The sequence below is a fragment of the Lacerta agilis genome, chromosome 8 (genome assembly GCF_009819535.1).
Source record: "Lacerta agilis isolate rLacAgi1 chromosome 8, rLacAgi1.pri, whole genome shotgun sequence".
NCBI lineage: Eukaryota > Metazoa > Chordata > Lepidosauria > Squamata > Lacertidae > Lacerta > Lacerta agilis.
Window position 1 is genome coordinate 46750322 of NC_046319.1, and position 12896 is coordinate 46763217.

General features: G+C 45.4%; 1 protein-coding gene across 1 annotated transcript in view; it reads left to right on the plus strand.

Annotated features, from left to right (window-relative positions):
• The first annotated feature begins 779 nt into the window (after positions 1-779).
• CMIP (c-Maf inducing protein) overlaps positions 780-12896 on the plus strand; it is a 151829-nt gene continuing 139712 nt past the window's right edge. The window contains 1 exon segment of the mRNA XM_033157201.1: positions 780-1162. Coding sequence (XP_033013092.1) covers positions 866-1162 — 297 coding nt within the window. The 5' untranslated portion in view covers positions 780-865.

The window sequence follows — 12896 nt, forward strand, 5'->3', positions numbered from 1 at the left end:
CTTCCTTGCCCAGCTGCAGGAGGAGCGGCGGCGGCGGCGGCGGCGAGGAGGAAGAGGCGGCGGCGGCTCCACGCGCCTCTCCTCTCCCACACCACGCGCACCCATCCACCCGTCTATCCCAACGCGCGCCCAGCCAGCTCCGCCCTCTGTCCCCCAAAACGCGCGTCTGTGGAGCCTGTTCAGACGTGCACGGCAAGAACAAGGAAGGAGCCGGGGAGACAGAATCCTTTCCCCCATTTCTTCTACTCTCTCTCCACCCCCCCCGGCCCCGCGCCTTCCTTCCGCTGCTTCCACTCGCACCAAAGAGGATTCCCACACCCTCCTTCTCCTCGCCTGCCTTTTGGATGAAGCCTGCCTTTTGTCTCCGGCTTCCTGTGCGTCGGGATCGACCTTTCCTTTCCAGCATGGATTTGGGAAACTGAGCAACAAGATCCTCCGCCACCCCCTTCCCCACCCCCGTAGCCCCACAGACCACAGTCAGAAAACAGAGGCGAGGATCAAAGCGGCAGCAACAGCGAAGCAAGGAAAGAAAGAAGCTTTAATTTTTGAAGTTTCCAATCAGGATTTCTTTCCCCTCTTCGTGCGCGCGCGTCTTTCTATTGGGTTTGTTTGGTGGTTTTTTGTTTTTGTTTTAAAGGGGGGGTGTTGCTTTTCTCACCCCTCCTCCTCTCTCTTGCTCTTTTGTAGGGGGGGGGAGAAAAACCCCTGGATTTTGTATATGTGTGTGTGTTTTTCTACGTTTTTTAATTTCCTGGACGATTTCGGGGGAGGAGGTGGGGGGAGGGGTGGGGAGCCAAAAAATACCCCAGAGGGTAATAATAATAAAATAAAGAAGCCGAGCGGACCGTCTCCCTCTTAAGCTGTGATGGATTTCAGTAGCAGCTGCGGTGGTGGAGGAAGCGACCATAGACAGATCGAGGAGAGCAAGCCTTTGCTGGGCGAAATGTCTGCAACGGAAGGGAATAAAATGGGGGCCGCGCTGTGCAGGCGAGGCGTTCACTGCAGTGGGATGAGATATAAGCTGCTTCAAGAAGGAGATATCCAGGTCTGTGTCATCAGGCACCCCCGGACATTCCTCAGCAAGATCCTCACCTCCAAATTTTTGAGGAGGTGGGAACCTCATCACTTGACCCTGGCGGATAACAGCCTCACGTCAGCAACAGTAAGTAACACGTTTCTCTCCTCCTATGTGAGAGCTCCCCCTCCCCTCCCCCCTGCTCCAAAAGAATAGGATTCCCTACTTTCTGGGAAGGGAGGGATCTCTGTGTGTACAGTATTCACAATCTCGATATTGAAGCGTCGACTTCGTTCTCCCCCTTAATACAAGCCAGAGAGATGTGGTGCCAGGCGAAAATGGTAGCAACGGATGTCCACCCACCCACACGAATGATTATTGGGTTGTGTATCAGAAGATTGTGCAAACCTTTCTTTTATAGAGGAAACGTTGCCATGCAGCCTTAGTTAGGAAGCTGCTCTAAGTGGTTTTTGCTGTCTGTCTGTCCATGGGGCTTGTAAATGTGGGGAATCTCAAAATAATAATGCAGTTTTTTTTCTTTTTAAAATACGTTTTTGTATATTGCACGCCGAATTTTAAAAATACTGTGAAATTTAAAAACCTGCGAGTGCATATGCATACAAAAATCTGTCTGATCTTATCTAAAGACCAAAACATAAGAGGCAACACTTAGCTGAAGATTGTTTCTACCTTAGGCCAAGTTAATAAAATAAAATCTTACAGAACTCTTCCTGCCCTTGAGCAACTGGGATATCTGATGTTAATGTAGGTTGATGAAGTCTTGTCTTTTAATGACTCTCTTTTTCCTGAGCATATTTGTTAATTAGAATTAGCCCAAAGTAACAACTCATGGTGGAAGGTTGTGTTTTTGGTCTACCGCCTCCCCTCCAAGTACTGTACTGTATTTTTTTTTTAAAAAAATATCTTAACCTCTGAAATAATAAAGTGTGCATTGGTTTAGAACTGTGATGTGAAATTAAAGTTGACTTGAAAACCAAACGAATAACCTGTAGAGGAAAACTGCAACCCTTTATATGTCTGTTTATAGGTAAGCCTCATTATTTTCAATGGGACTTACTCCCAGATAAATGTCTGTAGCAGTGCAGCTGAAGAGAATGTATTGAATGTGGAAAGGCATTGTATAGTTTGAATGGATTGATAGGACTTTTGCAACGTTGCTGTGCTGTGCAGTACTTTTACGATGAGTGGTAAAAGTGATTTGGGCCTTGACTTTGGTTTTAGGTGTCGTTCCCCCCCCCCCCACCTTGTGTGTATTCTGTCTCCGACCCATCCTCGTTATGGATGGCACAAGAATTTAATTCACCATCTCCCTCCCTCTCCCCCATCTTTCATTGAGGATTAGTCAGGAAAAGGAAGAGAAACTACAACAGAAAGGTGCATTTTGCCTCCAAAACTTCCTTCAGCAACACATGCTCCATTGAGATGAATGGAAGAATGGAGCCTCTCCCATTCATTAGAACAAAGCTTGCCTAACTGTGAGTCCAAGAAGCCCTTCCCCATTTTTATAACATGGCATGCTGTAGATTGTATGTAATGTAAAATTTTGGTGCATATTCCATACAGCTAAGCCAACACCGTAAATCCATATCATTCGACTTTTCTTTAATATTACTAATATATATATACTTCCCTCCAAGGAGCTCTAGGTGATGCACATGGTTCCCTCCCTATTTTATGCTCACAACAACCCTGTGAGGTAGGCCAAGAGACAGTGACTGGTGCTAGGTCACAAAGGCTGCCCATTCATGGGAGCTGCAGTGTATCAGAGTTGCAGTGCCCAGCACCCTTAAACCACAGCTCCCAGGATTCTTTGGGGGACGTAATGTGCTTTAATTGTACAATGTGTATGCAGTCCCAGTGAGCTTTGTGACTGAGTGCAAAAGTGACCCTGGGTCCTCTTAGGCCTAGCACTCTAGCCACTACAGTCACACTGACTCACACATGCAGTATGAAAGCCACTTTTACAGCCCTGGAGTCTCCTGAAAATCATTTGGCTTACTTCTAAGCAAGTGTGCATAGATGGCACCCTTCATTTTCTTCTTCTTATTTTTACCTTTACTGTGTGTGTCGCAGTCTGTGTCCCGTGTCACCCTTTCCCTTCCATCTGTGTGTTTTCCCCCCCATCCATTTTTTTTCTCTGTCTACAAAATATGGTTGCAGCCAATCTTCAGTTCAAGTTGAAACCCAGTTTGAGGATTGTGACCCCTACCAGTCGAATATAAATATATATTTTAAATGACAAGCTGGCAAAACGTGTAAATGATACAAGCTTATCAAATTGTAGTGACCTTTGACATGTTTACAACGTAGAACTGCAAACATGGGTGAATTCACATTGGTTGCTTTATATCAAAGCTTTGTTTATTTCTCCCACTCCCCAGTTTTGTATACAGTAGAACATCTGTGCGTGCCTTGGTTTCTCTTGATACAGAAACAGATGATTTCAAGCTTTACTTCCATGATTTTTTAGGAAGATTTATTTCTCTTCGTGGTTGTGTGACAGGCCTTTACATTTATTTCGCAGTATTTTTATACCACTTACTTGTCAAAACTTCTAAGCTTTTTTTTCTTTTTTACACAAAATCCTTTGTTATGGTTGTACGCTGCTATGGAGGGGGGGGCATATTAAAACCAGTTCTTGGGTTCCTGCTTGTGGGCATCTGATAGGTTGCTGTGAGAACAGGAAGCTGGGCTAGAATAATGGGCTGGTGGCATGATCCCACAAGGTTCTTCTTACGTTATTAAGGCCAACAGGTGGTATATACCGTAAATAGTTATTACTATGGCATAAAGCACACAGACTGGATGGCCTGCAAGCCCCCTCTCAAATTTCTGGGTTATATGGAATGCTAGTCTACCTGGAGTAGACCCAATGGAGTTAACAGACATGACTAAGATTCAGTAGCTTCAATGGACTTACTCTGAGTACAACTGACTTGGAAATAACCCCATGATTTTAAGTTGAGTGTGGAATCTATGACACTCCAGATTTTTTTTGGACTACAATTTCCATCATCCCTGATAGCTGGTTGATGGGACGAGGGCCAAAAGTTCCCCAGTCCTATTCTAAGTCTAGAGATGGACCATGGATAAGAAGTTTCTTGAATATATTTCCTGATTTAAGGTCATGCCAAATAAGCAGCTGTGGATGATGTCATTGTTTACTGCCATTTTCAGCCATTCCAGCGCCTATAACATTGGGCATCATTTTAATAAGATGCTGGTACTGAAAGTGAAATAGGGCCAGGCCAAGGCCAAAATCAGTCATGCCAGGAAGCAGATGTGGGCAGGCCCATGCAGAGTCAAGGGCAGTCAGGTACACTTGTTCCAGGCTTTGGAGGGTTAAGTTGGTTGAGGCCCTCCATTAGGTGCCTGCTGGACTTACGCTGTCATGCCAAGAATGCCCTGTGCCTCCCAACCAAGTGGAGACTCCTGTTCCATGCCTTAGACAAGCCCTGCATGAGTCTGGATGTGAGGTAGGATGCAACCCCGGGGGCATGCAGTGAATTGCCATGGCTAAAACTATAAAGCTATCTGAAGAAGTGTGCATGCACACGAAAGCTCATACCAAGAACAAACACAGTTGGTCTCTAAGGTGCTACTGAAAAGAATTTTCTATTTTGTTTCGACTATGGCAGACTAACACGGCTACCCACCTGTAACTAAAACTATAGTAGGCAGAACTTGACCAGGAGAGGGGGAAAAGCCAAACTCCTAATATGTATTCCAGACCTGGCCAATCCAATGGCTTCATATTACTCGATCCCATGAGGAATTTGTGCGTTAGAGAATTCAGCAGTGAACTCACCTGATCTGTAGTGACTGATTTCATTTGTGGATCAGAACATGGTCTGCTATGGAATCGGCACAACTCTGAATCCTCTGACAGCTGTGTGTTGTTGTTTTTAAATGCTCCCCAGACCCTGACATTACAGCTTGGAGTTGCTAGCAGTGGGACCAGGGATGGTCCATGATGAACATGCTGTTCCTCGCACGGACATCGTTGGGGGGAGGGGGAAACAAGATTGCTACCCTCATGTAAGTATGGGGAAAGTCATCTTTTTTTTCTTTGAGGAACAGCACATGATCATGTCCCATCACTCTCTGGGCATTTCTGGTCCCAGCTCAATTCAGTGTAGCAGGTTGGTAGAACTCTTCCCCCCCCCCTCAAAAAATAAAATTAAAAATTCATTGGCAGCCCACAGACTGTCTGAAGAAGTTCTTAAAAGATGTTTTTCATGGATTTTTATTTTTGTTTAAAGCGCACAAATGCTTGTTGAAGCAGGATGGAAGCAGTCTTAATATTGATCATCTTCATACCATGCATGGTTAAACTATGGAATTTTCTCCCACAAGAGATATAGATCGCCACTAGCTTGTATGGCTTTAAAAGGAGAATAGACAAATTCATGAAGGATAAAGCTACCAGTGACTGTTAGCCACAATGGCTATGTTCTTCCTCCAGTGTCAGAGGCATTTTGCACCAGAATACCAGCTGCTGGGGATTGCCAGTGGGTAGTCCAGCTCCCTACAATGCCTGGTCCATGTATTCCTAGTCAGTCAAGAGTGTCCAGTGTTTTCCATTTTACCTGCTGCTGATGTCCTCACAGCTTGTCTTCCCAAGTTTCTCTCTGTTTGGTTCACTTCCAGTATTAGAGGTTCTAGGTTTGGGGGTGGGGACCTTAGGTAAGATGCCCTTACTGGATCCTCATTTTCCTCACTCATGTCATTGCTGCCTCTTTGCTTGTCCACTCAGCACAACCGCCCAGAAGGAGTGTGTCAGGCAAATGGGGTGTGAGGGGGCTGCTGCTGCACCTCGTCTTTTCTACCTCCACTGCATAGTGAGAAGAAGCTGGGGAGGAGGCACTGGGATTGGCAGTGAGGCCCCTTGCAGGGTGTGGGCCCTGACAGGTCCATGGCAGTGTATTGAAACTAAAATGTTCACTGCATGATCTTCTGGATGCAAAAGCATTAAATCAACGTTTTGCTCATAGACGTACCATAGCAAGAGACAGTAGGCCTGTTAACAGGAGATGGCCAGATTGGGTGCCTCTTCTTAACAATGACTGGTTAGACAGAAATTTCGTAAGGTGACTCTTGAGAAGGGGCCTACCAGTGGTACCTCCGGTTACGAACTTAATTCATTCTGGAGGTCCGTTCTTAAGCCGAAACCGTTCTTAACATTAGGCGCGCTTTCGCTAATGGGGGCCTCCCGCTGCTGCAGCGCCACCAGTGCGCGACTTCCGCTCGCATCCGGGGCAAAGTTCGCAACTAGGGGCATTTACTTCCGGGTTAGCGGAGCTTGTTACCCGAAGCGTTCGTAAGGAGGACGGTACGTAACCCGAGGTTCCACTGTATAGTTCTCCATCCTGTTCCCCACAGAGGCCAACCAGAGGCCTCTTGGAAGCTGTGCAATTACTGGTACCTCTGAGGTGCACCCAGCTCTCAGCAAACACAGGCAATAAACTAGCAACTTTTTAGATTTTGTTCTTTCTCGTCTTTCAGGTTTTATCTGTTGGACTGTTTGCTTCCTTCCAATATATTTTCCCATGCCATATCTGTTTTAGTTGAAAGTGATGTTGACTATCCAAACTGTTTTGATGGATACTAACCACCTCTTTTCCCTCCCACTCTGACCCACATCCATGACTGAGAAATAATACATTAACATCCATATAGATTAGTTACCAGAACACTTCTCTTTGTATTGGGTGAATGACACAGAAAAGACATCGCTACACAGCGGGGCCATCACTCAGTGGTAGGGTGCATGCTTTGGTTGCAGAAGATTTGTAGTTCAATCCTTGGTATCTCCAGTTCAATGGGGAGAATCCTGAATTGCGGTAGTCAGTCATTATTAGAGGATGTTTTGCTAGATGGACCAGTGCTCTGACTTTCCTAAGTTAGTGCTCTGCAAATGTTATGGACTACAACTCCCATGGGGCTAATGGGAGTTATAGTCCAAAACATATGCAGGGCAGCAGGTTAGGGAAGGCTGGCCTAAAACTACCTGTATCCAGTATTTCATATAGAAAATTGTATATTGGATACAGACAACTTCTGTTAGAATCCATCATAGATCTGCCACTGATTTAGTGAGTTGCCCGTTGAACTATTCCATGAGAACTGGTTTTTCAGAACGTGGTTATCAGCATGGGATATAAATTATTATAGTTTGTGTTTTCCTGATTTGCATTATTATCTGTTCTTTCTCATCGTGCCAGACACTTCAAACAAGATGCAGGTTTGCAAGGCATGCACGACTCCTGGGTGGGTTGTATTTCTGTCATGCAGGAAGATAATTCATAATAATAATTTCATTTTGTGCCAATGAGCAGAAACATGTTGGGTTTGCTTTTTCTTGGTTCCACTGCCTAATGTCCCAATAGAACAATTTAATATTTACAAACTTTTGTTTTCTGTATAACTGGTTGCTCAGGGACATAGACAAATTTTCTCCTCTGGGTCAGATGAAGTTTTATAAAGCAAACACCAGAGGAGTCTTAAGTATTTGTTTATTTCTGAAATCCATTACGGCATTCGTGCACATGCTGTGGTGTTCATATTCTTTGCAACAGCAGCACCTCAACCAATGTAGCAAACTAATAAACTAAAATACAACAACATTAATAAAAACTACATACAGATACTCCTGCTTCTGCCTTGCTGCCTAACATTTTCATTTTTGTTTGCCTAGATTTGAATTTTGAGTCTGCACTTAAATGAGGGGGTGGCTGTAGGCTTTCTCTACCCAAGGTACTTTTCGGTCCGGCAATTGCAAATAGAAAGCTTCCAGGTTAGATTTTTTTGAAACAATTTCCTAGCCCTCACAAGTGTAGAGATCCATTTTAAAAGCCAAATATTCCCAAGGATCAGAACCTGAAAGCCTGGTTCAGACATTTGACCCAGCGGTTACTTCCTGCATCTGATAGGAAGCCAGCTCAGACTTCAGGAATTCTTGGTACATATGAGCTGGGTGTGTTGCACACAAATCTGTAAAAGAAAACCCACACTCAGTATCGCCCTTTATTTATTTATATATTTACTCATTCATTCAGTAGAGTTACCCTGTGTTATAGAGTGTCTCAGAGACTAGGCATGAAGAATCCAAGAAAGGGCGTCAGATGTATACACTAATCTTTATTTCCCTTCTATTTAATTGGTAAAATTGTCTCATTTTCATTGGAAAAGTTGGCAACATTTATTTTCAGATCCGTGTACATTATATTCCAGTAACAGGCCAGGTACAGTAGCAGCGTCACAAGGATTCCAGAAATTTATTGCTCCCCGATTTGCCCCTTCTTTGCTACTTTTCAATTCTTTACATTCTCCTGGTTCTTCTTTCTTTCCTTTGCTTTAACTACGTTATTCCTGTGCCCAGCATAGTAGCTTTAAATCCCCACTGCTGTGAAATGAGAATGGCCAAGTGGTCTCTTTTACCAGTTTGATAAAACATTCATGTATTGTACTGTACTCTGCTTGTAAAGCAGGGATGGGGAACCTCAGTCTGGGCGGAGGGCTGATTGCAGACCTGCAGACCTCTGGATCTGGCCCTCGGGACTCCCCCCCCCCCCAGTTCACATCCTTCCCTGGCCCTGGTTCTGACCCTCCTTGGTTATTTGTCTGGCTGGAACGTGTTCTTGAACTCTGATAGTGCCTGTTGTCTGCCTGGATGGAGGATAGTGCCTACTTTATAGAGGGAAAATTCATGGATTACCTTTCCTTCTGACTCCTCCCAGCATTGGCATGTGACTCCTGGAATGTTGCCCGAAAGGAATGTGGCCCTCAGGCTGCTGAAGAAGGTTTCCTACCTCTGTTGTAAATGTTGAAATATAGGATGCTGCCTTAGAGCAAGGCACATGGTTTGTTTATCTGGGTTAATATTGGCAGCAGCTCTTCAGGGTCTCAGGCAGGGGCGTTGCTGGGGGGGGCGGTGGGGGCAGTACGCCCCATGTGCCAGGGGAGGGGGGTGACAAGCGGCGGCCCCTCCCGCCACTCCCCAAGGGGAGCCCCACCGCCCGGCACCCTGTCTGTGCAGCGCTGCTGCTCCCAGGGCGATGGAGCGAGCGGCGGCACGTGGAGAGTGGTGGGAGGGGCCGCTGCTTGTCACCCCCACACACTGCTGCTCACTCCATCGCCCCGGGAGCAGCAGCACACGGTGTGTGCGGTGTTGCTGCTCCCGGGGCAACGGAGCAAACGGCAGTGCGTGGGGGTGACAAGCGGCAGCCCCTCCCACCACTCCCACACGCTGCCGCTCCCTCCATCACCCCAGGAGCAGCAGCGCACGGCCTGACGACAGACTTCATGACACCCCGCCCCCGGGGTGTTTCCTTTCGCTGCCCCGGGTAGCGCGGAGCCTTCCTCCGCCACTGGTCTCAGGCCAGGGTCTTTTTCCATCACTTGCTATCTAATCCATAGAAACAAAACCCGGAGATGTCAAGAGTTGCACCTGGGACCTTCTGCATGCAAAGCATGTGTTCTGTGGCCACTGAGCTATGACTGGTTCACACAGGTATGGAGGCCACTTGATGAACTCAGCACTTTGTGAATGGCAGCTAAAGGCTGGTTCATTCATGTGAGCTGGATATATGGAGGATTTTAACTGATTTTAACTGCTGAATGAGCTACAGCAGAGGAGACACTGTAGACTCCTTTCAATGGTGTTGGTTCACGTTCTCTACTGTGACTCCGCATATTGTGAGTGATTGAGTGGTGAGAATGGAAATCATCTGGTGTCCATTCCTGAGTGGATTAGCTCTAAATGATGAGTTCTCTGAAAAGTGCTGTTTGAGGCAGCATTGAGTGATGCATACCTTCTACCACTCCGCAGATGAAAACGGAGACGGGTTTATAATCTCTGTTCTCCCACCAGCAATGAGTTCCTGATCCCTCCTTACACATAGTTGAAGCTCTTCGTTCTTTTTGTGTGATGCGTTCATTTGTTAAACAGTGACCCTGTGCTTCTGTGACTTAAAAAGCCAAGAGCGAGGTCGCTCTTTTGGTAAAAGATAAGACATTTTTCTGGCATTTGTTACCAACTGTGCAAAATATAGCTCGGTGACTGCAGTGTGTGAAATGGCATGGTGCCTTCGTGTGCATGTGCACATAACACACACCAATGATTTAGTAATCACTGGGAACCTCAGGGAGAGAGGTTGAACTCTAAAGAATGGTCTTGCTAGCAATTCACGTTGTCTGAATTTGGACGAGGCGAATTACCAAGCACAGGGACTCTCAAAATAGGGACTGTCCCTATTAAATAGGAGCACTTGGAGCATATGGTGCTAAACCAGAGTTGTAAGCCTTCTCTTGTCAGTACAGTTGTATCTCGTGTTGTGTTCGCTGCGGGCTGCGAACGGCATGGGTTACGAATGCGCCGAACCCGGAAGTAACGGAACGGATTACTTCTGGGTTCGGCGGGTCATGCATGCGCAGATGCATCAAATGATGTCATGTGAAGACGCACCAAATCGCGACCCGCGTGTGTGCAGAAGTGGCGCTGCAGGTTGCGGACTGCTCAGGATGCGAACGGGGCTCTGGAACGGATCCTGTTCGCATCTAGTGGTATAGTACACGTAGGGGTGGGGAAAGAGTCTTGATCTGAAACCCTGGAGAGCTGCTGCCATTCAGTGTAAACAGTACTTAGTATAACACAGCTTCCCGTGTTGCTATATATATGAATCTTTCTGAAGGTCTACATATAATTAGACAAAATATGACTCAAAATACACGCAACATTTGTTTAGTTCTCTCTTATCCACCTAGGGATTCAATTTCTGTGAATTCCAATGCAAACTGACCCGATATTTTGTTGGTCTATTGTGTGGATCAGAGTGTAATTATGCTTCATATTGTGCAGTCTGATAATTTTGTGGTAAAGGTTTTGGCTAACTAAAATTAATGTTTTAAAGTAAATTTAGATGTATTTGATGAGATAAAATAAATGATTAAAAATGCAGGGTTGGTTTTTTTTTGTAAAAATAGGTTTAATTTTTTTTTTTTTTAAATGGCAGATTAAAGCACAAATACAATATAAGAAGTGTGAATGGACACATGCAGAACTGACACACATTGGAATTACACTGATCCAGCCATCCTTACCTCCACCATGAATTTTGACAGAATCACCCCCTTTTCACACTTTACATGAGTTGCTTTTTTGTATATGTAAAACATATGTATATAAAAGTTTAAATTAGTGGTCTCTCTCTAACAGTACAGAGCAGCAGCTAACATGAAATGTTTTCCAGTTAAAATTTTCAGAGTTCTCCCAAAGTGCTGAATAGTATAGCTTTCTCTCCTGCTTCCCTTCTGCCATTAAACTCAAGGTGAAGCTCATGGGGTTCTGAGTGAGAGGGCTGCTGTGCTCAAATTTTGCTTGCACCGTCTGATAGACCACTGTGAGAACAGGCTGGTGTACCAGCTGGGGTTTTTCTTTGATCCAGTACGGCTCTTTATGCCCTAGTCTCCCATCCCAATACTAGCCCCAGATCTGCTTGGCTTCAGCAATGCTGCAACGCTGCGTGCTTTTAGTCCTTGCATGCATGTAAATGCTGACAGCCTGGGAAAAATAGAGAGGGTGAAAGCAAAATCGAATGTCTCGATGTGGGTTATCTGTATGAGGTTTACTAGTGCTGTCCTATTTTAATTGTGTATCCCTCTGATGTTTTAGTTTTATAATTTTGTATTGAGAAATGTTTCTTCTTTCTGACTATCGGTCGAATAAAGGATTTGTATGTAGAGAGGGTGAAAGCACATATTTTTTTACTCGCAGGAATCTGGTCAACTCTCTGTCTGTGATTAATAAGGACGGGGTGTGATTGCACAATAACAACGAAGTTACCAATTAACCTCCATCAAGGAAGCGAAAAGTGGATGTTGAGACATTGTTTCTAGTTTCACTTCTGTAGTTGTGGGAGGCGAAGCTGGAGATAATTCTTCTGAGAAGTAATTCTTGTTAGCAGCAACAGCAGGCCACTAACCTGGGTCTAATTCTAGAGGGGGCATTAGTCTGTTCATAAAAAAAACCCAAGTATTGTGGTACCTTAAAAGACTATAACAGGTGTTTTTAATGGAACAGCTAGCAGATTGTTGACAAAGGAGTGGAATTTATATTTGAGTGGGTTCTGGTCCTAGGAACATAGGAAGCTGCCTTATAATGAGTCAGACTGCTGATCATCTAGCTCAGTACTGTCCACACCAGGGGTCCCCAAACTAAGGCCCGGGGGCCGGATGCGGCCCAATCGCCTTCTAAATGTGGCCCGCGGACGGTCCGGGAATCAGCGTGTTTTTACATGAGTGGAATGTGTGCTTTTATTTAAAATGCATCTCTGGGCTATTTGTAGGGCATAGGAATTCGTTCATTTTTTGTTTTTTCAAAATATAGTCCGGCCCCCCACAAGGTCTGAGGGACAGTGGACCGGCCCCCTGCTGAAAAAGTTTGCTGTCCACACTGACTGGAAGCAGATCTCTAGGGTTTCAGACAGGAGATTTTTTTCCCCAGCCCTACCTGGAGATGCTAGGGGTTGGACCTGGGACCTTTTGTGTTTATCACTTTGCAAAATATGTAACAGGGAATGCCTTGCATAGGAAGGTGCCTTCCCATCTTGCTCAGCATTGTCTATGTCTAGCAAGTCCTCTCCAAGTTCTTAGGTGGGGGAGTTTCCAAGCCCTACCTGCTGGGTATGGATCCTTGGACTTTTTGCATGCAGAGCTTGTGCTCTTATCATTGAGCCACAGTCTTCCCTTGTCAGTTCAGCCTGTGCCTTGTCAGCAAAGCTGCTCTGTTAATTATAAGAGCAGCCTCAGTCGGTTTTCAGAAAAACTGATTGGAAATAACGACATGACACAGGAGGAAAAT